The 27805-nt window shown below is 46.1% G+C and overlaps 1 protein-coding gene and 1 pseudogene across 5 annotated transcripts in view; one reads left to right on the forward strand and one right to left on the reverse strand.

The window, feature by feature from the left end:
• The window catches only part of LOC144147059 (uncharacterized), a 320221-nt gene extending 293207 nt beyond the window's left edge, over nucleotides 1-27014 (forward strand). For all 5 annotated transcript variants that reach the window (XM_077679092.1, XM_077679089.1, XM_077679091.1 and 2 more), the window contains exons 19-22: nucleotides 1400-1476; nucleotides 3410-3580; nucleotides 11142-11364; nucleotides 26281-27014. In XM_077679092.1, coding sequence (XP_077535218.1) covers nucleotides 1400-1476; nucleotides 3410-3580; nucleotides 11142-11364; nucleotides 26281-26678 — 869 coding nt within the window. In that variant the 3' untranslated portion in view covers nucleotides 26679-27014. The remainder of the gene's footprint in view (nucleotides 1-1399; nucleotides 1477-3409; nucleotides 3581-11141; nucleotides 11365-26280) is intronic.
• On the reverse strand, nucleotides 16646-19921 carry LOC144144786 (uncharacterized; annotated as a pseudogene).
• Nucleotides 27015-27805: the final 791 nt, after the last annotated feature.

The raw sequence follows: 27805 nt of genomic DNA on the forward strand, positions 1-27805 counted from the left end.
GTATTGCGACACTGTTTTGCGTTGATCAGGTGACTTTCTACACAAAGCAATTCGCGGCGGTTTTGTCTGACGCTAACTGAGATATATGCCTATCTCGAACAAAATATGGACATAAATGCGGAAACAGTGTACAGAAAGGTATAATCTATGCAATCCAAAGTTTATGCGCAAATTTTGAACAAAAAATACGAACACAATATTTTACATGCCGCAAACGTAAACATGAGAAGAATATTGGACGATGTATCAGCGATTTATTTACATGGATGAGCTACGTACATGCGGCCATGACACCTTTAGCTGAGCCCATGCAGCAAACTGCTTCATCATCGTTAGCGTGGATCCCCTGGACCATGTGCCAGTCTCCTTTTTCTGCTTCTCGTAACAATATTTCTGCAAGAAAAATACACCAACTTCCCGTAGGGGAACCCTGAGTAGTATGCGAAGCAGCCATGGGGTTACGGAAGTTCCCATTAGTTTTCAGTTCGTCGTTTTGTTGACGTTGTATCAGTAGCTTCTTAACGTAGTTTGAAGGAGGGAAGGACATAAGGCGCGTTCGTAGCACATGCTCCCGTATCGGTTTCCAGCGCAGTGGGAAGAGCGCCACGTACCTCCCGTTGCGGCCAGAGAGTCGTGGGATCTAAACCGCGCGCCGTCTAACTATTTCTTTTTATAGTGGACTGCGCTGGCGTCAGCCCAAACGCTGACGGGGCTGAAGAGACGCGCATGCGCAGTAGAGTGCGGACGGTGGGCAATGACAACGAGGGAGGGAGGGACACAGCCCCGAGCATGATATGCTTCGCATCTAAAAGAGAAAAGTGTGGAAAGGTCAGGTATAGCTTGCTTCCAGCTCTCAGGACACACCTGGGTAGCGTTGCTTTAAATGTCAAGCGCACAACTGCGAACTGGTTCAAAATGAATATTACTGTATTACATGAGATAGGCTCCGGGTTTGTGAAGACGGCCCTTGTTTTACCACCAAAAATTCTATTTTGTGTCTGCATGATATGACACAAAATGCGCTTTCATGATGAATAGAGAATGGAGGGGCTGGGCTATTCTTAGTGTTAAATATCTTGTGCTTGTTCGGTGGCAAATTATCCGCTGGTGTCATTTAGCCTTAGCGTAAATTTTATACCGATTGTCTGGTTTGGAAAATAAAACTATACGGGTTGTATTGTGCGGCCCCTTCGGATTTTTGTTTTTGTGTCACTTTCTTGCATGCACGGCTAAAAAACGTCTGAGAGTTGCTTTACTGGAGACTACCGCAGTTCTATCTTGCATTACTACCGAACTATGCTTTGGGAATAATTTGGTTAACGGACGATACCGAATCGCAATTTTTCTCGTTGTTCTTGCAAAAAACGTGAGCTTAGGCATCATTAACCTACTTCTTCAGGTTGCAGCAGCGACACGGTACCTCAGAACAAGAAATCTGAAGTCAGCAAAGCCAAAATACCAGTGTTTGCAGAGGAGGTGAGTTTCTTGGTTCTTATTCTCTATTGCCTAACTCTAAAAATTCGGGTAAGCGTGCATGTTCCTAAGCCATCCTAAGCAGACGGAGACGCAATTCCACCCATGAGCACCAGCACCTCTGTTGCTGCAAGAGTAAAATATCATTCCGTAAAATATACTAGTTGTAAAGGAATGAGTCAGTGAAGAATAGCTTAAAGCACAAGCCCTATTTGTCGCTCTTTTTATTTGACACCGAATATTCCTTTTTGAATTGGTCAAGGCACCAGAGTAATTAAATATGCTAATTTGGTTACTCTTCACTGTGATTGGAAGTGTGATAAAATGAATCTCGCGTAAGCTACTTTAGTAGCGCGATGGACTACTTATCACACGTCTGTAAAAAACAAGTCTACACATCTGAAATTGCACCCGCCGCGGTGGCTCAGTGGCTAAGGCGTGGCGCTGCTGAGCACGAGGTCGCGGGTTCAATTCCCGGCCGCGGCGGCCGCTTTTCTGATGGAGGCGAAAAGCAAACACGCCCGTGTGTACGAGATTTCGGCGCACGTTAAAGATCCCCTGGTGGTCAAAATTAATCCGGAGCCCTCCACTACGGCGCGCCTCATCGCCTGCGTTGCTTTGGCGCGTTAAACCCTATAATCAATCAATCACATCTGAAATTGCGTTTCCCTGACGCACACCAGCTATCACAGCAGCAGGTTGTACTGTCACAGAACTTCATTTCACCGAGACGAAAAAACACACCATTGAAATAACACCTTAGCACACGCTACAAGCATTGCGCGTGTTTGTGTGTCGCGTCACGCTGGTCATTTGCCAAGCAGCCGTCACCTTTATCAGAAATATAACCCCAGCATTTCACATAAACACGTAAGTACGTTATTAGTGCATGCAATACGATCGCCGCCATCTGCCACCCGTCAGCGGGAACATCGCCTGGAGGAATAACCCGCGACGTCGTCGTCTGCGTCAGCTTTTCTGTACTAGATAAGCAGCCATCCCAGCCAGGGTCACTGTGCTTATCGCACAGTGAGCCTTCAACATTTACCTATTTATGAACGGGACCATTGCACAGCTGGGCTAACACTTTCTTTCCTGTGATTTGTCATTTATATGATACATAGTTTCATACACAAAGTCGAGGGTTTTACGGAAGCCCTTTTGGTCGGGAGACATACTACATTAAAAACAGAGGCACCAGCCGAAAGAAACTGTAGAAACTTTAACTTTGGTGTTTGTTAGAGTTTTTCAAGTTTTTAACAGATTCTTTTGGTCGGTGTCTCTGTTTGTACTGCAACGTTTTCTTGCATACTTTTCGCTGGTTTTGCGACCTCCCATTATTATTCATGATGTTCGCGGTTTCTACTTCAAGTGGCTGGCGCTACCCCAAAAATGAAAACCCGAGCTTTCAGATGACAACATCGAATGCTGCTTCCTCGACGTTTTTTCCAAACGTTTTCTTTGTATAGTTGTATATGTGATCACAGTTGTTAAGCCCTATTCGCGGTGGCTCAGTGTCTAAGGAGTTGTGCTGCTGAGCCCAAGGACGCGCGATCAATTCCCGGGCGCGGCGGCCCCTTCTGTGGTGGAGGCGAAACGCGAAAACGCCTGTGTGTCGAGATTTCTGCGCACGTTTAAGAGCCCCACGTGGCCAAAATTATTACGGAGCCCTTCACTACGGCGCCCCTAATCGCCTGTGTAGTGTCGTCGCGTTAAACCTTAGGATCAATCAAAGTTGGTAAACACACTCCTCCCGCATACTTAAATTAAATTTATGTGTTTTAAGCGCTGTCGCACGACAAAAACAAACGGCTGTACGTTATTTAATTATTTGTTTTAAGCGCTGTCGCACGACAAAAAAATCGGCTGTATGTTATGTGTGACCTTACAGGAAAATGGAGCCACTGCATCTTGTCTACCTTTGATTCATCTTCAGGTATACAGAATGGAGAACAATCCGAGAGGAATGTGTATCATCATTAACAACGTCAATTTCCATGACCACCAGAAGCCTAGAGATGGCTCCGATATCGACGCAGACAAGATGAAGTCTCTTTTCACAAACCTCTACTTCGAGGTCACCGTTAACACAAACCTGACTGCGCAAGTGAGTGCTGGTTAGATTCCATTTTTTAATTGCTTCTCATGTTTCTTCCTTTTTACTTGAGCCCAGGAAACAAAGAGGCAAACAAAGATTCAGCTGTGCTTCATTCCACGTCGTACCCATTGATCATCAATCAGTTTTGTTTAGACTTTGGTTACATAAAAATGCAGTCGTAATTGTGTCAGGCTAGGCAAATGGGCTTTGGTGTTACAATAAGTTTGTCTTTCTCTATCTTCTAAAGTCATCCTAATTCAGTACTTTTCCAAAGCGTATCCCAAATTCATTTGTTCATTAAATGACAAGATTGAAGAATTGCTGTGTGCAAATTTAATGATTTCCGAAAGATTTAAAAATTAAAACATTACCATTTGCAGCACCGTGCAGTTCTCATTGCAGCTTTATTAAGTAACATGCGCCACTGCATTTATTAACAAATGCAACGACGAAACGTACTGCTCTAAAAACTTTCATTCGCGAAAACGTTGCTAACAAACAAAGACTTAGGGAAAGATTTAAATATAATTGTATGTGACATTACCTTGGCTGCCGTTGTTCCTCTTTGTTATAATTCTAGAAATAAACCTATAAACCTGCATTTACCTAAATATGTCAAATACCGGGGTTAGATTGTTTCTTTTAACCCATCCATAGAATAAGGCGTTACTTGTTCTGATGTGTAAGGCAGCATAAAAATCCCCGTCCTCTCTGCGCGCCGCTGGTTCTACAGGGATCTAAATATTCAGAACATAGATAGAGCCATATACTTTGCTAGTTCCCGTAATTTAACACGTGCCCAAACTGGTAAAAGTTTGCTCAAATTTGCAGATTTGCAAAAACGTTCTTGGTCGAAAGATCGAGAATTGGGCAGGGAGTATACTAGAAGATAAGCTGCGCTTTAGAATGCATTTCTGTTTTTCATATTTAATTAGGCCGAAAAACTCACAGCATGATCACTGCATTCCCAACTATTCTGGTAACGTGGCTGCAAACTGTTTACTCCTCACTACACTGCGCTACCCTGTATTTTTCTTTAGAAATAATTTAGGCCATGTAATAAATGCACATAGAATAAAATTATGTGCCACGACATGATGCTGCAACATATAACTTTACATATATAATTTACATTTGCTTCCTCCGTGAGTGTCTCGTGTGGTTGTCATTATCTATTTGCCACAATTCATCAGTATGTGGGCATTATTTTAACTTAATTGGGACGTCGAACCATCTCGGTAAAACTATTGCCCTGGTGTTCTCAATAGTAACTTTCGCGGGCATCTTTTTACACTGTCTTTTTAATACTTCCAGCAGTAAAGGTTCCGGCAATGTTTTTAATATAACTGTGCGTGAACCGTAAACTTCTATGAGACTACTTTGAAAAACTAAAAGATTATTATCACTCTGTTGTCAGACATTAGTTTTATGAACTTGATCAATGCTGCGGCATTTATGTAGCTTTGGCTTTTTTCGTAATCACGCATTCCCTGATTCTCCCGCATATTTTCTCCCGCCGACTCACGCATATTAGTCGCGTCTGAATTAAGTATAGGCAGAAATGCCTGCACTACCACAACCCTGTAGTGATTTACTTCATGTAGCGAAGGTGTTACTTGCACCCAAACAAAAACCTATGCAGACTTCGTGTAACCAAGAAGAGAAAGTTTTAGTGGCTCCCAAAAAGCATCGACTTCACTTGATAGGGCAGTGATGGTATCTCATGCAGTGGCACACTTCAAACTCTAGGAACGACGAAATCACTTGCTGATTCGTGAGAACTGTCTTTACTAGCTATCCTAATGACTCACTAATGGTAATAATTCTTCACTTCTTGTGTTGACACGAAAAACCCTAAAATAATAGGTACTTTTTAAACTTAGACAATTCCTGGCGTTGTCAACGGGGAAAATTTCCCGTAAAGCTTACTTCCACCTATTTTTATCAAGGAGAAATAAACAGACAGATGTACAATAATTTCTTGAGGGCAGCAAAAGCAAAGCGAAGGATTACGTAGACCGGCGTTTGCATATTTTGAAGTGCTTCATAATGCTTTCGACACAATTACACGGATTCCATCGTTTGTTTTCAAACAAAACACACCTTTAACAATATGTCTGCGCCAGTAAATGGTAACAACTAAACAAAACAACACTGCCATATCCTGGTAAAGATAAAAACCCGTGCAGAATATCGGCTCTAGAGGGTTTTAACCGTAGGGTACTTAACACATCTGTGTACACCCAGTTTGTGTTTCCTATTTGTCATGGTTGGATAACTATATTCCTTCTTACGCTCACTCGAGAAACTTCCATTGGAGGAGTATATCATTATCATCATCATTTCCACAACCAGCCGGTCTACGCCCACTGCAGAGCAAAGGCCTCTGTCATAGATCTCCACTTACCCCGGTCCTGTGCTAAGTGCGACCAATTTATCCCCGCAAACTCCTTGACATCATGTGCCCATATAACTTTCTCCCCCCCCCGCCCCTTGCCACGCTTCCCGTCTATAGGGATCACTCTGTTACCCTCAATGACAAATGGTTATCTTGCCTTCGCCTTACATGCCCTGCCTACACCCATTTATTCTTAATTTCAACTAATACGTCCTTTACACGCGTTTGTTCTTTGACCAACTCCGCTCTCTTCTTGTCCCTTAATGTGACACATATCATCTTCCGTTCCATCCCTCGCTGAGTCGTCCTCAACCTAAGTTGAACCCTTCTGGTGAGCGTCTAAGTTTCTGCCCCGTAGGTGAGTAGCGGTAAAATGCAGCTGTCACACTTTCTTCTTCAAGGAAAATGGTAAGCTGCCATCCATTATCTGAGAACGTCTGCCGGATGCACTCCACCCCATTCTTATCCTTCTCATTATCTTTGCCTCATGGTTGGGATCCCGGGTCACTAGTTGGCCTAAGTAGATATATTTGTTTTCCCCTTCCACTGCCTCGTCACCTATCTTGAACCGCTCGGCTATCCCGAGGCTATTGAGCATTACTTGTTTGCTCCATAATAATATTCGGGCCCTCGATTCTACTCTGCTTGCCCAATGCTGTAATCAAGCTTTGCAATTCGTCCCCCGAGTTACTTAGCAAGGCAACGTCATCAGCAAATCTGAGATGATTTAGGTATTCCCCATTAACCCTAGCGCTCACCTGTTCCAAATCCAAGCGTTCAAATAGGTCGTGTAAATATGCTGTGAATACCATTGGAGAGAGTGTGCCCCTTTGTTTAACGCCCTTCCTTATAAGTATTTTACTGTTCATCTTATGGAGGACAATGGTAGCTGTGGACCCATTATAGATATCCTGTATTATTCTTAGGTAACGCTCGTCTACACCCTGATTCCGCAATGCCTGAATAACTTCTGAGGTTTCCACCGAGTGAAATGGTTTCTCGTAATCTATGAAGCCTATATACTGGGTTGAGGACACTCCGCGCATTTCTCTATCACCTGATTGATGGTGTGAATATGGTTTATTTTTGAGTAGCCTTTACGAAACCCTGCTAGTTTATTAGGTTGACTGAGGTCTAAAGTGGCAGAAATTTAGTTAGCCATTACCTTGGTAAGTACCTTGTAGACGACTGACATTGAGCTGATCGGCCGGTAATTTTTCAAGTCCTTCACGTAACCCTTCTTATGGATTAGGATGATGCTCGAGTTCTTCCAAGATTCCGGTGCAGTCGTGGATATTAGGCATAATCAAATTTTCCCGCCATCCTTGAAGAGGTCTGCTGTTATCTGATCCTCACCAGGTGCTTTGCTCTGTTGCATTTCATTCAAAGCCTTCTTTACTTGTGTTGTTACCGGTGGGATGTCTACCTCCTCTGAACTACTTCCTCGTTCGGTATTATCCTGTATGTCACGGCGAATGTACAGATCCCTTTAGAACTCCTCGTCTACTCTAACAATTTATTCCTGTTTGTGTTGACCCGGCGTCGCTTGACATTAGGCGCATAAATCTGGTTTTTCACCTTGCCTATACGCTCTTCACTGCTTTCACGCTACCTCCGCTCTTTACAGAATGCTTAATCCTCTCCATATTATACTTCCTATGTCACCTGTCTTACGCTTATTGGTGAACTTCGGAAGCTCTGCGAGTTATATTCTGCCATCTTGGGTGCAAACTCTCATGCTTTGCCGTTTTCTAATTAAATCTTTCGTGTCCTGGGAACGTTTACCAGTATCGTTTCTAGAGATCGTACCTCCGACTTCCAGAGCACACCCCGTAATATTGCGTATAAGGGTGACGCTCGCCTCCTGTGTAGTAAGCGATGCTTCCCCGGTTTGAGCTGAATATCGGTTCTGTACTGCGATTCTTCAACTTTCCGTATTACTGTTAGCCCATTGATCGGTTTCTGTCGTACTAGCTTGCAACGGTCTCATCTAAAATCTACCGATTCCAAAATCTTACCATTCGGAGGTCACTACACCTCACCCTTCCGTCTACTTCCACATCCTGCACGACGCCAGGGTTATAGCAGTATCAAGCCTATTTAATTTTAATGCTCGCCATTCGGGCTCCTCCACGTGCACTTGCGGCTCTGCCGTTGGTGGAAGAAGGTATTCGTGATGCGTAGATCATTCTGTTCTGCGAACGCTACTAATAAGTCCCCTTTGTTATTCCTACAACGGATGCCATAGTTCCCAAATGCCTTGGCTCTAGCTGCTTCTTGCCTACTTTAGCATTGAAGTCTTCCAGAACTACGGTATTGTGTTTTACTTTAACCATTGCCGATTCCACGTCTTTATTATCACTAGCTGGCCGTCATGGCTGGATGTAGGTGCGTAGCCCTGTACTACCTTGAATTTGTACTTTTTATTAAGCGTAATTACAAGCGTAACTGAACGAGGTTTCCACTGCCAAATCCCTTTATGTTTTTTTGGAATCACCAAGCAACATTGAGGTATTCATGGGGTTATCCTCCAGTATATGTTTTTGCACAAAAATTTGCCATATTTATTTTTTAATTCGTTAAAGGTGCATTACGTTAGAGTTTGCCAAAGAGTGTTTATTTAACTCCTGAACTTTATCTCCAGACATTTATGCCAGTAGAATTTACATAGAAAGCAAAGATGGTCAGTTTGCCGGCATAAGTTACCCTCTGCCAGTGGACAAAACATGTGTTCGGGAGATGAACTACTATAGCCTATTTTTGGGGGAGTTTACAAATTATATGGCCGTTTTAGCTGTACATAAAGAAATTCTTAAATGAACGGAAACAAGTTTAACCTATTCGTCTCCGATAAGTTGACGTGACGGGGGGGGGGGTATAAAAGCTTCTAGCTCTGGCGTATGCACTCAACATCAAAAGCTGTGTGCACTGCAAGACGAAGGCCTCCCCCAAAGATCTCCAGCCGCGCCTATCGAGTGCTAGCTGAGTTCATGTTTTTCTCCAAACTTTTTGGAGCTCATCTCTCCGTCGAGTTCTCAGCCCATTTTTTTCGCTTAATTTTTACTACAATGTCCTCCACCTCTGTTCCGTAATCCATGCCGCTGTTTTCCTATCCCTCAGTTACACCCCTAGCATTCGGCGTTCCATGGCCCGTCGTCCCGATCTAAGTTTCCTTTCAAATCGTTTGCTCAGACTCCAGTTTCTGCCCTCTAAGTCTTTTACTGGAAGAACGCATTGAATAAATACAAGCTTGTTGAGTGAGAGAGGAAGCTTACCAGTCAGGATATCTGAGTGCTTACAAAAAGCAGCCCACCCCATGCTTATTCTGGGGGTAATTTTCTGTACATGGTTTCAATCAGCAGCTACGACTTGCGCAAGATATACGTATTCGGCAACTGTTTCCAACACTTCATTGCTACCTGGAATTGATGTACCTTGCGTGCTGATTTAGTATTACCTTAGATTTTTTTCGTGTGTTTTCTAGCCTGCAGTCATACGTTCTGAGCACAATTCGTAAAGCACACTCTGCAAATCCTGGCTGCTTTGAGTTAACAGGACAATGTCCGCTGCAAGCGTTAGGTGGCTGAGAAATTGCCCGTTGATTCACACTTCGGAATTGCACTTCGCAGTTAGATAACTCGTGGTATGGATGGGCTAGAAACATTCTGCCAAATACAACTGTGTTGACACACGATAACTTTTCAATACAAACATGATTGCTTACCTCAGCCACTAAAAAGTTAATTATTCAAATTTAGTTAAATGGGACACCGACATCAATAATAACCACCTCATTCTGTGTCCCCATAGTCGAATAACCTAAATGTACAGGTGGTGTTTGCGTAGATCTAAGTGCCTCATTGTTAAATAAAACCTGTCTACTTAACATTGATCACCCTGTATAGTATGCCATGGTTGGTATAAGGGAAGGCTGCAGAATCGTATGGCAGAATCTCATCAGTGGTTACTGTAGGGTGGTACGTACAGTTGCCGAAATTCCATTTAAGGCAGATCGCATAAACACGGCTTTGCCAGGAAAGTTTCTGGGGTGCCTAAGACTTGCTTCGCTTCTCTACATGACTTCGACAGTGCTTATATTTCCGTGTGTCTTTAGAGCACACCAAAGGAAATGATTGATTAGTATATGGTAGCAATACACCGCGCAGGTTACTGGAAAATATTGTTTTAAATACTTTATCAAATGCGTGAAATGATCCAATTCTGCAGGCTTGTCCAGTTTAACGTGATTATTTACCTTTGGTTGCGATATCATTCTCATTCCTTCTTCACGTAACTGTCAAATTCGTTCTGGCGATACACACTAAACTGTTGGCTGCAAACCATGGGCAATCCTGGGTTAGTGGTGCAGGCGAAAACAAGGACGTGCATTGTCTCGAGAACAAATTTATGTGACTCCCAATCGCCTACCCCGTTGTTTTAAACTCTTGCTCACGGTCCCATTCAGGTTGCCGCATAGCAAACTGGGACCAAAAACAAGCAGGTATATTTACAAAATTTTGGTGAGATCTAGATAATCCCTATCATACAATACCCGAACAATCTCTTTTGGGGGGCAAAAGACTAAAACAGTAATGTATCATGGATTAGGGGAGGTACAGAACATGGTTGTGCGGTGCACCCAATTACACAAAAGTGGGAAGGCCTGCCGGAAATTGGAAACTGGTCCACCGAATTGTTGGAGGAGGCTTGTGAGAACAAGGCAACAAAGCACGTTCCACGAGAGGGTACCAACAACGCCGGGGGAGGCTAGGCTTCTGGCGCACGAGCAATACGGTTTGAAGGTCCCGATGGGGGTCACACGTGGTTCCTGACAATGGGGTCTGAGCGGAAAGAGCCACGGAGGGTGCTGTCCAGGGTTGTGTTCATGTGCTTCCCGGCGCGACCGCATAGTAAAGAGAAAGTTAAACAGCTGATACAGAAGGTTTACCTAGGCCTTCATACCAACATCCATATAGGTTCTAAGCACCCCGAATATTTCAGCATGGTATTTAGAGTACTGTCACATTTCTAACCTTAACTACTTTAGTTTTTATGCCTACTAGGACTTCCTCGACATGTGAAAGTTTTCGAGTTTGCCAAGCTTTCTTAACCAGTAACTTTATTTTTAAAAGCTTGGCCACACTGCTCATCATACTATTTTCCACAACGCAGGATATGCTGAATGTTCTGTCGAATGCAGCCAAGGCCGAACAGCAAAGAACCGCTGACTGCCTCATTGTTATTTTAATGTCTCACGGCTCGAATGACACCATAGAAGGTACAGATTCCAAGTGTCTGCGTCTGCGCAACCAAGTCTACGGTTTGTTCAACAACGCCAACTGTCCTGCCCTGAAAGGAAAACCTAAGCTGTTCTTTGTTCAGGCTTGCCGTGGAGGTGAGTACATGCTTAAGTGTACCTAAATGTGATAGCAGTCAAAGTTTCACTGCGTGCAATTAACTCACCGCGCTGTCGGTTCGGATAAATTATTTTTGCTGTTAGATAAATTACTTTGTCCACGTTTGGTTGCGTTCATTTTAGAGAAGAATTATATGGGCTTGGGTTTTTTGTCCTATCTGGAAGAAGATTGAGTTGGCGATTAGGTCCCTTACCTCAAACTGTTGCAGCTCACGGTGTCAATGCATGTGCAAGAGTTCAGCGTTCTTGTTTTATTCAATCGAAGCGGCGACGGAAAGCGTACACCCACTACCTCATGCGATAACGCCCAAAGACACAAAGGGAACTCCTCGGTTTTTTGGCAGTGACGCGGTGAGACTCGCGACGCTAACCGACGCAAACTCACACACTCCCGGCGAAAAATAGCATTGGTCACGAGAGCTGCAACGTTCGCGAACAGGAAGACGCCGCCATCTCTTTTTTGTTACTTTATAACGAGATAGCGTTATTAGGCTCATTTTTTAGATTTTCCCGTGGCTGCTAGCCGTTACCTATCAACCGTGTGCATCAAGTGTCCGCGGAAATGCGTCATCGCTGCAACCCGGTAGCTACGACTGGAATAGCGAGAAGGGAGGGCTCACCCCTCACATCTCGCTGGAAGGAGAAAGACTATAGCGTAGCAGTCACTGAAATCTGGAAAGGAGGACCATGAGACTGTGACAGAGACGAAAGAAATGACACGAATGTACAGCGGGTACTACGCCCGCGCAGTGAACTTCGCTCTACGCCTGGTCGGTAGTAGCATGTTCGGCAGACAGGGTCGCTAGCCGTGCCCGCAACTAACGCCATAACAGAAAAGCACCTCTCAACCATTTGGTGCATCTCGAAGCCAGAAGTGCAGCTAACCATCCCGAGAATAACCAAAAAATCGGATGTTCCACCACAAGGTATTCAACAGCTCTATATGCACTTTTTAGATGAAGCCTACAGAGACCGGATTCATGTATACACCGATGGCTCGGTAACAAACTCCAGTTCTGCGGGAACTGAAATAGCGCCGGCCAAATCGGTAGACATTCAATTCAAGCTGTACAATTCAACAACGTCAACTGCATCCGAACTCACAGCTTTTCGCGAGGCTCTTCTGTACCTAAAGTAAGAATTACCACAAAAATAGGCTCTGCTTTGCGACTCCAGGCCAGCTCTCCAGTGTCTGCACTCTGCTCTTCGCCGCGGCCCGTACGAACAGCTTGTGGCCGAGATTCGTCAGGAGTATGACTTCCTAGCAAGGCATGCCCACAATATTATTTTTCAATGGCTCCCTAGCCACTGCGGCATATATGGGAATGAATGTGCAGACAAAGCGGCTCATCATTCCCCATGAAAGTGCCCGATTGGCCGACATCCCATTATCGCGCTATGATGCAGCAAGGTCACTGCGCTCCATCGCCCGCGAAATCACGCTGGCCGTTTTGAATATGCCGGAGTTTTAAAACTCACGCCTTTACTTTCTCAACCCTGACCTGCAGCGTCGCTTACCCACTAACATGCCACGTTCAGATGCCACCCTACTGTGCCGACTGTGGATTGGAGTTGCTTTCACCAAAGCTTACTCATTCACTATCGGCATGACTGACAGCCTTGCATGTGACGTGTGTGCAACGGACCAGACAATAGAACATCTCTTGTGTCACTGTGTCCGGTTTGCAATGCAGAACCTGCACCTGTCAACCGCTTTCCGGAAACTCGACAACCAGCCATTAACTGCGCAAACTGTTCTGTGTCACAGACGTAGCCCATCCCAGTCCGAAAAGGCCACAAAAGCACTACTTCGGTTCCTAAAGAACACAGGCCTGTCTTATCGATTGTAGAGACACTGTGTACCATAGGTAATTTGTCATTTGGTTAGTTTACCGTTTCAGTTTAGGCTTTATTAGCGCGTATTGTTTTGTTTTTGTAGTTATCATTAATTTTTCTTTTCTTGCTTCTCAAGCTGTATTCCTGTCGTTTCAATACTCTTTCTTTCTCTTTAAATCCCTCCTTCCCCACTTCCCATGCGTAGGATAGTCAACCGGACTGTAAACTGGTTCACTTCCCTGCATTTCATGCACGGTATTATCCTTCCTTCCTTCTTTCCTTCCCCAGGAAGAGAGATCATTCAAATTTTCGTTAATTTACGCGCCGAAGCTACACCTGAGCAGTGAGGAGCGCTGTAGTGTAGTGCTCTGGCTTGATTTCGGCAACATGGGGATGTTTAAACTCTGCTGTAATATTGACACAGGCGAGCCATTGAGCAACATAGTAAGGCGCTCTGCCGTCAACAATGGCACGCGGTATGCCAAGCGACCCACGGTCAAATGCACAGGGCAGAACGTGGCAACTACTACGCTTTCTCCTCGACGAGACCAAGCCCAAAGGGGAGCAGCGATACTGCCTGGCGCGCACGTTGCAGAAGGCCATAGCAGAGCTCGAGGAGCAGGAAGTGTGCAGGCGTCTGAACGACCGTTACCTTCCTACCGCTCCAGTGGACAACCACCTCGAGTATGCGGGCCTCGAGAACGCAGACCTAGACAAGGACATTGAGGAATGGTAAGTACGGGCGGTCCTTCAAACGCTCAATAGCAGATCGGCAGCAGGCCCCGACAAAGTAACCAACAAAGCTCTTCGCAACCTCAGCGACGCGGCTATCACGGCATTCACGTGTTACTTTAACACGTGCTGCCGCAACATTTGAACACGGCCAAGATGGTCCTGCTACCCAAACAGGGCATGCCGCCGCATATCGACAACCTACGACCCATCTCCCTAACCTCATGTGTCGGGAAAGTACTGGAACGCGTCCTGCTTAACAGGTGGCAACAATACTTAGAGGGCTCCGCACTATATCCCAACACGCTCATAGGGTTCCGAGCCAAGCTCAGTACGCAGGAGGCCATGCTCCTACTTAAGCATGAAATAATTGACGACCCCACCCGTACACTGGACAACCGGGCGGTGCTGGGGCTGGACCTACAAAGCATCTTCGATGGGCTACACCACGCCGCTATCCTTGAACAGGTCTCCCAGATGAACATGGGTAGCAGGACGTACGCCTACATTAAAGACTTTCTGACGGACCGCACAACTACCATCCACGCCGGCGATCTCCAACTCCCACAAAACTCTCTGGGAAGCGTCGGTACTCCACAGGGCTCGATGATCTCCCCGCTCCTCTTCAACCTTGTGATGATCGGAGTGGCCACCGAGCTCGCCTGCGTACCCGGCGTCGGCCACACGATTTACGCCGACGATATAACGCTGTGGGTCGCCGGCGGCAGTGACGGCCACATTCAAGACACGTTACAGAAGGCGGTGACTACCATCAAAACAAGACTGCAAGGGACAGACCTTGTCTGGATTGATTGGATTGATTAAACTTTATTTAGGCCAGCAGAACGACGTTTTTACGCGCCGCGACGCGGGCCTCGGCGTCGTCCTGGTGGCTACTCATCCGAGACGTGAGCTCGCCGTTGCCGACTCGCGAGTCTCATGCCTTGCGAGCGCCCGCAGGACCTGCTGGACGGCCCAGTGTTGATTTTCGTAGGTGTAGCTCCTTGCGGCTTCTGCAAGCCGTGGCGGGATGGTTCTTGACCTCGCTTCCTTTGGGCTCGTGACACAGTTCCATAAGATGTGTTTCTGGTATGCAGTCTCCCTGCAGCAGAGCTGGCACATGGCAGTAGGGTATGTCTGCTCCCCTTCCAAGTCGGAGCTGCTCATCATCCCACAGAGACACGCCCGCACCAAGGTCCCAGCACCAGCAAACATCACTATACGCACGATGAGCGGCAGAACGATCCCCCGCGTGAGGACCCTACGAGTGCTAGGGATGCTCCTCGACAGTAGGCGCAGCAACTGCGCCACGGTCACTAAAATCACCGCCAAGGTAGCAGTGGCAATGCGCCTAATCCGCAGAGTGGCCATTCGCAGGACAGGCATGACAGAAGACAGCCTCACCAGGCTCGTCCACTCTTTTGCGATCAGTCACATCGCATACGTGGTGGCGTACCGTAATTGGGCCGCAGCGGAGCGTGCAAAGCTGGATGCGACCATTCGTAAAGCTTACAAGGTGGCACTTGGCTTACTGCAGAGCACGAGCACCGGCATGCTCCTTGAGCTCGGCGTCCATAACACCCTCGACGAGATCATCGACGCCCAGAGAACAGCACAATACGAATGCCTGTCCCAGACATGTACCGGACGATCAATCCTTCAAACAATTGGCGTGACTCCCTTGGCCACCCAGCCCGAGGATACCGTCCCACTACCAGCGACAACGGCACGGCGACTGACTGTTAGACCGATCCCCAAGCACAGGCACTCGGAGCACAATAGCGAACGGTGGCTTGCACGGGCCCGAGCCCTCACAACTTTATATGCCAACGACAGAGGAGCCAAATACGCCGACGCAGCGGCATACCCGCACCGACCGGGCCCCTACGCAGCGGTGGTGGTGGACGCCGTCACCGGAGACACACGCAGCGCGGGCAGCTTCGCCGCAGCGGACCCACACCAGGCAGAGGAAATGGCCATTGCCTTGGCCATGGTTGACCCGACGTGCACAACACTACTCAGTGACTCGCGAACTGCAGTGATTAGATGCGCCACAAACACAGTGAGTGCCAGTGCTGTGAGAGTGCTTAGTGCCATGCATCCCCCGACCACCCCAGTGACTCTGCGGTGGTTTCCCGCACAGGCGGGCCCCCTCCACACCGGAACGGGTCTCGCCAACCGCAACGAGACGGCCGACGCCGCTGCGCGCGCGCTCACACTCCGCGCGGCGGACGACAACGCAACGGCCACGTCTGTTGAGCGGGCGGCGACTCCCGAGTGTGCCCCCATCACGAGGTACGCGGACATCCTGGCATGGTACCGCCACAATCGACGGACGAGACCCCCGCCTCATCCAAGACTTTTAAGGAAAGAAGCGGTGCTATACCGCCAACTACAAACTGGGTCTCTCGTTACCCCGGTGCTGCGTAGATTTGGGCTACGTAGATTTGAGGGCATATGTCCATGCGGAACCTAATTACCCTCTCTTTTTTAGGGTTTCACCCGAATAGTTACAAGAAAAAACGCGGAAGTATATATGAAGCTGATTTATAACATGTTGGCACGGAACTTGACAGAAGAACCGGCCTCCCTCATTAGCACAGAAATTAAGACCAGCCGAGATTGAAACTTTTAGTATATTTTATTCGCAACATGTCGAAGTACAGATAGTTGCTGTGAACAAGTTCATCCGTTACGCGAAGCACACTCCGCTGTTTTACTTCAGCAACAGCTGAATTTCGAAGTTGGCATATGACATCCTACTTCGCTTCTTTGCAAACACTTCCGCGCCTACGCTAAATAGGCGTTCAACGGATGCGCCCGGGAGTACTGCCGTCTTTACGTCGAGAAACAGCTTGTGCACAAGAGGGAAGCTGTTTTTTAGCTTCGTCAGTGCAAAGCTGTGCGGCACCAGAAAGTACGGCGACTGCTCATGATCCCCGGCATGGAGGTGCATTCATTTCCAAACGGGTTTGCAAAGAAACCTTCTTCTGCTGCATTCGCTTTTAGTGGAGAAGCGGGGCTTTCGACAAGCCGCGAAGAGACTGCCAGCTCGCTCTTGATGGCCGCGAGGGCCGCATTTCGCTTGACTTCATCCGAAATCCACGACAGCTTCACTCTCGGGAGCTGTCAAGCAGCAACCAGAAGGTCCTTCTGATTCATCACATGGTCGAACCTGCAGCAGCGAAATGTATATTGTGTTAGCAAAATAACTGTTGTACTCCATCCAAAGGAGCGAAGTTCGTAGGCGCGCGCGACTCCCCGCGCCCAAGGGGAGCGTGGCGAAAGAAGACAAGTCTTTGCGTGCAGAGGTAATAAACACCACTGAGTAAAGAAAACGAGTCGTCTGTTCGATCACCTATGGCGAAATGTGCTGGCCACAGGTTTAAAAACGTACTCTCTACGCGAGAAACATTGATCATAAAACCGTTCAAGTGATGGTTTTACCCTTTTGTCTCTCCCGATCGACATTACATTTTATAGTTCTCTAAAGCAATTCATGTAATTTACGCGTGTCACAACTTGCCTCTTGTGAATTCTGACCAACAGAGACACAGCTAGAGATCCTCAGTAGCGCAATCCAGCAATCTCCTCATACTCTATCTTCTTGATGAGAACGTGCAGCGTCGGACGCATATAGCCACTGTGAATGTGGTTGTCACCTTGCAGGACATTCAGGGCACAGCAGACAGGTTTCATGACCTGTAATTAATTGGCAGATATTTTAGCAAGAAATTCACTAAAACTACCTAAATTTGATGTACCCTGCCATACACCTTGATGAAGTTGGCCTCGTGAGGTAGCAGCAGCCTCGGAATTACTAGCTAGCAGAAGAGGACGTCCAGGTCTGTTCCCCTTTCTAGAAACGTGTTGATAGCTTCCATGGCCTTGAAGGTAGAGTTCCACCTTGTAAAATTTGGCCGATGCACGTATATTCCGCAGTGGGCCTTGATCAGATCAGCTGCTTGCGCACACTATCCCTGCTTATTCCAGAGATTTCGGCACTTGGTGAACACACTTTGCTTAATTGTGGAGTATTCCAGATCAACAGTTTCTGCACGAGCCGCGTCAACGGTAGCGATGAGGTTCAAAGTGTGTGTTGAGCACCGGTGGTTGGGTGGCAGGGGGTGCCTTCCTTCTTCGACGCCGTCGATGGTGGTGGTGGTGGTTCGAGAGAAATGGCGCGTACCCACTCAGGGGGATTGGCCAGGAAATGGGCGCCTTACCGAAAGAAGTTATGTAATTTTTGTAGGGAAGAAAAAATATTTAAATAGTAGGATGGATTAGCAGTAGATGACTCGGGAAATAAAAGTAAAGAGATAATAGAAATAAATAAAAAAAGGTGAAAACGAACACCATTTAATGAAATTTGGAAGTAAGAAACACGAAGAAAGTGGCACAGACGAAGCAGTGAGCTGGGCGAGCATATAGTTGACAGGGGTATCCAGTACGGCTAAATGATGTCTAGCACGGCAGACGGCCTGATTGTAGGATGAATCAGGCAACGCACGGCGAAGATCCCCGTGACAGAATCCCAGTTCCTTCGCCCCAATGACAAAGTAACTGTAGCAGACAGCGGGATGTTAAGTCGGCTGCGTGTGTTTTCTGGGTATCTTCGTCTTATCGAGGAGAACCATCAGCAGGAGAAGAAGAAATGATCCATTGGTATGGTTCTCTGCAAAAAGCGCATAACGGCGACGGGGCCAGACTAGAGCGGTGCAAGTAATAATTTAAATTTGGGACGCGACAGCGAAAGCTAGTGAGGGTGACTTCGCAAGCTCGCGACTGGCTTATGTTGCACTTCCATGAGTACCGGAGGCGCTCGAGCTCGAAGTCTTCGTAAGCAGAGTCAGGCAGACTTTGAAGTAAGCACAGCCTATGGAAGCGAGCAGAAATTGTGAGGGAAATGGGCGGCAGAACCTCCCCAACTGGACCGCACAATGCCATTCCCGCCAGAGCATCCGCCGATTCGTTAAGCCAGATACCTGCATGTCCAGGTAACCAGACCAAACGAAGTTCCCGAAGGGAGGAAGGCGATAAAGAAGCAAGGGCTCGACGTAGGGGGGATCAAATTGAATAAGTAAGGGCAGAACAAACAGGAAAGGCCTCCGTGAGAATAATTGCCTGTCGTTTCGAGGAACCAAGCTTACGAAGGGCCAAGACTATTGCGAGAAATTCTGCGTGGAAAGATGCAGTAAAGTTAGGCAGCTGGAGGGAAAAGGCCCAATCTAGACCGGGAGAAAAAACACCTATGCCTGCCTTCTCCTTCCGGACAGAAGCATCGGTTGCAACAATGGCGTGGAATGGGAAACTGTTCAGATGATCCTGTAGGATGCCTGTTAAAAGGTTCAGAGTGAGTAATTTCGCGTTAGAGGGAAAACTTTAATCAAAAAAATATCTAAGGGGACACTCTGTAAAGTACTGAGGCCGACAAGAGGGCCACTTTTAATGGGCCAAGCAGATATTGTACAAAGACCCGCCTGTGGTTGTTTGAACCGCGGCCATGATCTACCGAAGAGCAACGCAGGCCATGTAACGAAGGCAGTTTGCGGCCTGGATATGGTCGATTCCATGACTCATAAAAATGGATCTAAGGTGAGGGCATGCATGCGTGAGACTAATTGAGGAATAGTCTTCCATTTATAAAAATTTATTGGTACATAACGGGGAAGACCCACACATAAACGATCAGTGAACATTATTGCACGGGCCGACAATTTTCTTCGTCTTCATCGTTCGCTTCCTCTTCCTCCTCACCGTAGATCCTGCACAAGCGCAACAATATATAGACGTGTGTACTAAGGAATAGCATTTTTAACAATGTAACAGAGACTCACCGAAAATCTTTCACGAAATTCGACCCGCTGTCCGTGATAACTTTCGAAATCTTGCCCACAAGGTCGAACTCGTTGAATATCTCCTCTATAGTGGTGGCAAGCCACTCAAAAGTTACGCTCCCGTGCATACGGCGGCAAGCCAAGGCAGCGATCTTTCTTTCTAAATTGGTGGGGTCCAGCCAAAGGACCGTGACACCAAGGTAACACCTGGAAAGCTATTTGCAAGCGAGCTATAGAATATGACAATAATCAAGGGTAGCCACACTAGAAATGATACCCGTATTTCTTGATAATGAAGTGTTTGCGCTAGGGAAATCGATATTAAGAAAAAATATGGCTTCGTAGATTATGGCAAAGCAAAATGCACGTGAATTTAGATATTTGAGAAACACCATAAACAGACAAAAAGGTAAAAAAACATCGAACTCTGGGAACCAAACGTAGTAGCTATCAACTGACTCCTATGTCTTTTAGTAAAATGGCAGAAGTACGGATAGGTCAACCGTCACTCGTATGGTTGTAAATAAATGTCGATTGAGCTCAGAACAGTACCACTGAAAGCGAGTCCAGCAGTTCGTGGTGACTGCCACAAATTGGAACTTCTGAAACGTTGAGTACAAACTGTCGTGCAGGGCATCGAAGCGCGCCTTCAGTCGTGTCATGAGCGTCGGACGCGTGAGCACGTTCCTGTATATAGCTGTGGCTTTTAGTAACGTCGCAAATGAAGGCTCCTCCACCACTGAGAAAGGCTGCGTGGCATTAATAACAAGTTCTTCCACCAGTCTGTCAAGCTACACCTGAGGTACGGACTGATGGCGGAGTAAGTCGTCGATCTTGGCTTGCTTTGTTGGCTGTGTGGAATCACCTCCAGGGCCCTCGTACACTTGACTAATTCCCCTCTTTTTTGTTGAAAGGACCTCGAACGCAGCCAAGCTTTGTTTGTGTAGTTTATGCGCAAAAAACGCAGATTACAGATTACAAATATGGCGATATGCTTTCTGACATGAAATAACACTCCGCCAAAGCTGTATTGATAACATCTGATGGCCCACTCAATGCCCAAAGCGGAATTAAATTACAAATATAAAAGCAAGAAATAAAAATTTTGCTTACCTTTACATGCTTCTTCAGGTTGGAGCTTGATGACTTGGCACAACTTCAGAGTTTCAGCTGTGGCTGACACAGAAGGCACATAAAAATATAAATTGTCATCGTTGGCTTCTGTCAGTTCGAAATATTTGAGTCCTGGCCAAGGCGATGAAGCTGCACTTGCCATAGCCATCCGACAGGTGACGACAACTGCTTGCGAATGGCTTTTGTGGGGGATTTTATCGTCTTCAGCTCTGACAACCCACCCTTTTTCAGTACCGGTCTTCCTTGCTGCCACCACGGGGGACAAAAAATGACTGGCAGGCACGCCCACCAAAAGTCTCAGTCTCGGAAACGTCGTGTCCAAAATATGCTCGTCCTGCAGTCCCTCTCGCACTTAGCCGTACCGGGTTCCTATCAGATGAATGTCATGGTAGTAGGGGCACATTCCCGTGACTAATCTGCAGTGGTCCAAGCAACCTTTTTTTTTTAGTTTTTTTCAACTTCGTTCTCTTGATTGCAGCGTTGTCAACCTTAATCGTCTTGCCCCTTTGCTCTGCTTCCGGCCGTATTGTTGTTGTTGTTGTTTTTTTGCCGGGGGAAAGTTCTCCCCGTCAAATCTCGCCCGTGCCCTCCACGGCGGCCTTGATCTGCGCATCAAGTGGGTTCAGAGCACTTAAAAACACACAGAAAAAATTAAAATTTAAGTTTTTTAAGTTCCAGTAAGTAAGGTAACGTAACGTAATTTCGTTAACGTTACTCAAAATAAGTAACGTAAGTACGTTACCCGTTACTTTTTTGGAAAAGTAACGAGTACGCTACTACGTTACCAAAAAAAGTAACGGGTTGTCGGTAACGCCGTTACTTGTAACGCGTTACCGCCATCACTGGCCCGGAAATGCCACCACAGCCGGGATACGAACCGTGTCCTTTGGCTCAGCAGCGCAAGTCCTTACCCTCTGAGCCACCGGGGCATGTTTTCCACCGGAACTGATGGCGGAACGTGAACGGGGTCACCAAAATAAAACAGGGGGCAAAGAATTAACGCTAATCTCTCAAAAATCAATCTTATGTTGCTGTAACCCCAAAAAAGTATTTTTTAAAGCAAAATACTGCACGTTGTTTGTATGATCCGTGATCGCTGACTTGGGAACAGTTGAAACTATAATTTGTTTCGGTAGAAAACATGCTTTCAACCACGTGCATGCGAAACTGTACCTGCTGCAAATTCGCGGCGCTGAAGGTCAAGGAAATTTTTCGCCCTATTTGGCGGCAAAAGCAGGCGCCATTTTCAAGTGAGTACGTAACATTACGTCACTTTTCGCAGGCTGAAGTTGCCAAAGCGTGACGTGCCGGTCCCGCCAACTGTTTAAATTACGTGATACCTTCTGAGCCAGTCACAGAGAGGGCATGTATTACAAGCAATATTGTTGTCGAATAGCAAAGATAGGGTTACGTTGTTATGTCTGGTGTAGTTTAGTTTTTCATTGCGGGCTGAGATTGGGCACTGAACGTAGGGAGAAATGAGGCAAACTGTAGAACTGTTGAGAGTAAACGTCATGAAACGTCAAAATGACGACAGCACTCGCAACCGCTTTGTCAACCGAAAGCACGTTATCAAAATCGAAAGCCAATCAAAAAAGACTTCCTGCAAATTCCCAGATTTCCCCGGAATTTATGCAGTCGAGAATAGGGCCCGGAAGCGCGAAATTGACCGGCGATCGATTGCCTTCTGTTCCTCGTGAGGGTAGCACTTGCTTCTTGCGATTGACAGTGGAGAACAAGGCACTTCGCTCCGGAGCAACCAAGGTTTTTGAGAAAACTCGCGCACACTTTACATACACGGTGCAGGATTGAATCGTCCCTCGTGATAAGTTCAACGCACTAAGCACATTTCCGCTCTTAGGTACACGCCGTTGAATTTCATCGCGAAGCGAACGCGAGCACAACACACACAGTTTCGGCCACCGACGACCAGGGTGCAAAACTTCGTTCCGGCCGACAGCCATACGCGAGGAAGCAAAAAACTTGTTCTGTTAAATGCCAATTACTGTCCATAGAAGAGCAGACCCGTGGAATGCATACAGTTTTTCCAAATATGCGAGAGGGAAAGCGGCACCTGGGAATCCATATCGCCGTGGGGCGGTTATGGCCTTATGGAAAGACCACAGCTGCTGGCTTGGCATGTCCATCGATTCTTAAGGGTCTTTGTGGGTTTGCTTTCTTCAGTATGCATTGCTATGTCTACAAGGTAGCCGCTCCAATAGTGTTTCATACTAATATATACTCGCGCCACTGCCCAGGGAAGCCGCTCTTCACCGTGTATTCATGTGCCGGGCGGGCAGGTTCCACTTGTCTTTGGCATGGCTCATGAACTGGCCTGAAAGTTGCCTATGTTTGCAAAAAATGCAACAATGCTAGTGTAAAAAAGTATTCAAATTTGTTTTGTTATTATTACATGCATCTTTAAAAAGATTTGTTTGTCAGTAATTATTTAGAAGCTTTATGATAGTTGAACAAGAAAAAGATGTTAACCATTTTAGTTGTTTTGGCTTTGAGAGAAAAAAGAAGCCTAGTGGCTAGCCAAGCCAAGTAGGTGAAAAATGTCGTTAGCTGCAATGGCGGCCCCACAAAGGCCCGCGATTGCAGCGCCAGTTCTCTCTAGTATATATTATAATGAAGGTATATGGCCGCTCCGGTCAAAATGGCCGAAACTCGCTTGGCTTGTAAACTAGAAATTCGCTCCATTGGCTGCGCTTCATTGAAAGCAAGTGGGAGGAATCGTGCCGGCGAGCGATCATCGGTACATATTTACACAAGTACGCAATCTAAACACGTTAGTTTCTGGTAAATAGAGTGCGCTACCCTGTTCTTTTTTTCACTAACAGTCCATATGCTAACAGTGCGCGGGCGTCTTGACTGAGCGGGAAATTAACCGCCACGAAATTTGTATATAGCTGATAGACTTATCCGAAAAGACGAATGAAACACCGCGAAGGCGATATTTTCATCGGTATGCTTAAAAGCGTTTTGAGCTTTTAAAACAGTTTATTACTTGGAATGTTTCAAAATATGACTCTATAAGGTGTTTCTCCCAAAATGTTTGTAGTCAAACTACTACTCCCAAAATTTTACATTATTGTTCACTGAATATTGTTCAGTTCTGCAGACCAGCTTGGTCTGCAGAATATTAGGCATAATCATTCTGACAGACTTTAAGTAAAAAGAACACGGACGAGGAAAAAGGACGCCCTAGTCTAAAATCACAACAGGAATACCGCGAAAACGTAACAGGAATTCCTGTCGTACGACAGAAAACATTGTTGTGACAACAGAGGTCCTGTTGTTACGACAAACCCATCTATTGTTACGACACACCTTTCTGTCGTAACGACAAACGTGAGTTTTCTCAACGACAAACATTCCTGTAGTTACAACAGAACTGCCATTTACGCTACTCTTCACAATGGGCAATAACAGTCACAACATGTGGAACTACCGATGGAACATCAGGATCACAGCAAGACACGAATCCGGCACGACGGCACATCATAATCAGCACAGGAATACGAATCACGACAGAACACCAGAGTCTCGGCACGGCTAGATTACGACAAGACGACAGTACGACACGCGAAAATACGACACAACTACAGAAATTTTTTCTATCGTCTTTTTTGACTGGGGCGGGTTCGATTCCCGGCCGCGGCGGCCGTTTTTCTGGTGGAGGCGAAAAGCAAAGACGCCCGTGTGTACGAAATTTCGGCGGACGTTGAAGATCCCCAGGTGGTCAAAATTAATCCGGAGCGCTCCACTACGGCGCGCCTCATCGCCTGCGTTGCGTCGGCGCGTTAAACCCTGCAATCAATCAAATCAAAACGAACACGCCTAATTTTTTTTATTCATTCAGCTTTTAAACTGAGTACTTCATTTATGATTACATAATTACAAACTCTTCTTTGCGTATTTGCGGCATGGTATTCAAATTTACAGCCAATAAAACGTTTTATGCCCGCCAATGATGGCACAAAGGGGCGCGCATGGTATATTGAATGCCCTATGACGACCCAGGCGGCCTTGATGTGAGCCGTATGGGCGCTAGCGGCAGATTCCTCGCTAGTATATATAGTAAGAGGCTCTATGGTCGAATGCCAACCCGCTACTTGCCGTCATAATGTAAACACGAACATAACAGACGTGTCCCTTCGCGAACCTGCAATAACCAACGCGACCGCAACCGGCGCCGCCGATTAGCAGCTTGCCAATGTCGGCACGGCTTGAATTATACCTGTACGTTCATAACTGTTTATGTCTTATGAAAGTGAACGAGCAAAGAAAATGTTTATATATTTCTTTGAAATCTTGTGTGCACGGTCGTCGTTGTGTTGTTCGTGACGTGACACTTGGCACATCCGCTCAGTCACCGTTGACGTCAGCTCGGCTAGACGGCCAATAAATTCTTTTTTTATTCCTTAAGCGATTATTTTCAGGGTACTGACCCAGGGAACAATACATTCGATTTGTGCGGATGCCAATCTATGTAGAACAACTTCGGTTTTGTCTTCAGTGTCCGTTTAATGAACTTTAGAAAGAGTAGAGGGACATGTACTGAATGTTGAGGTAGACCTAAAATAACGTTTTTATTCGAAGAACTTTGACCTCCGGTGATTGTATATTGGGATCGATTTGTCAGAGAGCATTGGTATGCATGACGGTAAGAGCGGGTCGATAATAGGCTAGCAGGGTTTAAACAGAAGTAGTTGATGATGAACGCCATCAAGTACCTTACGAAAATTGAGGAACACGACTTCGGTTTGGACCAATGAATGGAGGTTAAAACGAAGGTCCGTAGGAAACTGGACAAGTTTTGATTCACAGGAATGGCTTCCGCGAAGTCCATGCTGGTTTCTGAAAAGAGAAAAAAATTTCTTCAAGATGAGTTTCCATGGTTTAATAGACTATGTGCTCAAGGAGCTTACAAGGAATATATTTTAGAGAAAGTGGGCGATAATTGGAAGTATCGGACAGATTACTTTGTTTAAATATAATGATATGCTGCTTAGCTTCCAGTCAGGCAGAATTCTACTCTCTTTTAGTGTCTGTGTAAGTGTTTTATGCAATGTTTAACTGAGAAAAGTTAGCGGACCTAATATATTTTAGTTATTATTTATGTTGTCCCGGTTCACAAAACACTTTTTGTTTATCAATACTTCTATCGATGCCCGAGCCAGTGACGCAGATCGGAAGCATGTAAAACCTCCGGAAGTTTGGTTTTTTCGCATACACAAACAACACTAATCACCATTTTTTAAAATTTTGGTAGCCGGAGCGCTCTAAGCGAAGTTCTAGTATTTACATATCCACGTTCGAGCGTCATAATTGTTATTCCTATCCTATGCAGAAAAACGCAACTTTGCAACCGACAATTCTCAACCCTTCCCCACTGCTGACAATGCACCACCGGGGCCTGTACCGGAGTGGTCTGACATGTACTGCGCCTACGCCACTATTCCGGAGTACGTGGCACTCAGGGACCCAGAGAGGGGTTCATGGTTTTTTTCAGCCGTCTACGACGTATTTTCCCTACACGCTGCTACGACGGATCTGGAAGGCCTCATGAAGAAAGTCACAAGCCAGGTTATGCAGCATTGCACACCCGACAACACGATGCAAACGACAAACACCGAGACGTATGGATGGAGGAAGCAGCTCTACTTTAATCCTGGAAACGCCAGGATTGAAAATGCCAAGTGCATTCCGTCGTCTCCTAAGAGAATAAGGCGGGATATTATCCAGTAGATCTTTCGTGTGCTTAGAATTCTAACCACAGGCAAGATAGTGTGTCAGCTGATAGGGAACCTGATTTTTAGTTCTCTTTCTAGCCGCAGTATGAAACAACCCGAACATTCTCTATGTTGTCCCGTACTCCTACCAATAATGCGTGCACTTAACATAGCTCTCAGGTGTGCTGCATCGGAGTTTCCATCGACTTTATTGGAGTGTTTAAATGGGTGTTGGCTACAGTGTCGTCAAAAAAACATGCATGCGAGACTAGAAAACTAAAAAAAAACAATGTATGCTGACCACATTTGTGCTCGTTGTGTTCTTTCAAATAAACTCTTCTTACGGCCCATACGCGACAGCGTCGGATCATGTGCATGGTATACCCACTTGTCCCACACGTCCACTGACGCGCTCATGTGCCCTCTTTAACGTGTTCTGAACCTTTCAAGGTGCTATTCGAACATTGTCATCTAAATTCCCATGCAATTGAGAAAGCCGCTGATGTCAGAAGCTTACTCTTCTCGAAAAACCTGTAGAAACATGCAGGCATACCACCCAATTTTACCAGTTTCTTTTTGCAGCGGAGCTGGATATGGATAGGATACATGCTTTTTCTTCTGGAGGCAATAATTTACTCATTAGCGCCCTTTACTTCCTCCGCGCCGACAACGGCCTATCTTCCTGAAATTTATTACTCTAATCGCCACCACCGATGCCTCTTTCACAGGTTGCGCAATAGGTTGATAACGGCGCTGGCGCCGTTATTCAGCGGTTGTACGTTTAACTCGGTATTCAGCAGACGCGTCTCGTCCTGTCGGAGGAAGAAGAGCGGAAAATAAAAAAGCATCGGCAGCAAAGACGCGCGAATCGGCGTGAAAACAACGTAAAGCTGCTGCCTCTAAACTGTTCTCGTCGTTCCCGCCTCAAGTTCAACCTCGGCAAGTAGCTGCAAATAGCTCGAGGAAGAAGAGCAAGTTGCTCTCGAAGATAACAGAGCCGCTAACAGTAATATATATAAATATATATATATATATATATATATATATATATATATATATATATATATATATATATATATATATATATATATATATATATATATATATATATATATATATTCAGGGTGTCCCAGCTATCATGCA

This window comes from Haemaphysalis longicornis, unplaced genomic scaffold (assembly GCF_048455015.1).
Source record: "Haemaphysalis longicornis isolate Haplotype H1 unplaced genomic scaffold, Haemaphysalis longicornis Haplotype H1 scaffold_7, whole genome shotgun sequence".
Lineage (NCBI taxonomy): Eukaryota > Metazoa > Arthropoda > Arachnida > Ixodida > Ixodidae > Haemaphysalis > Haemaphysalis longicornis.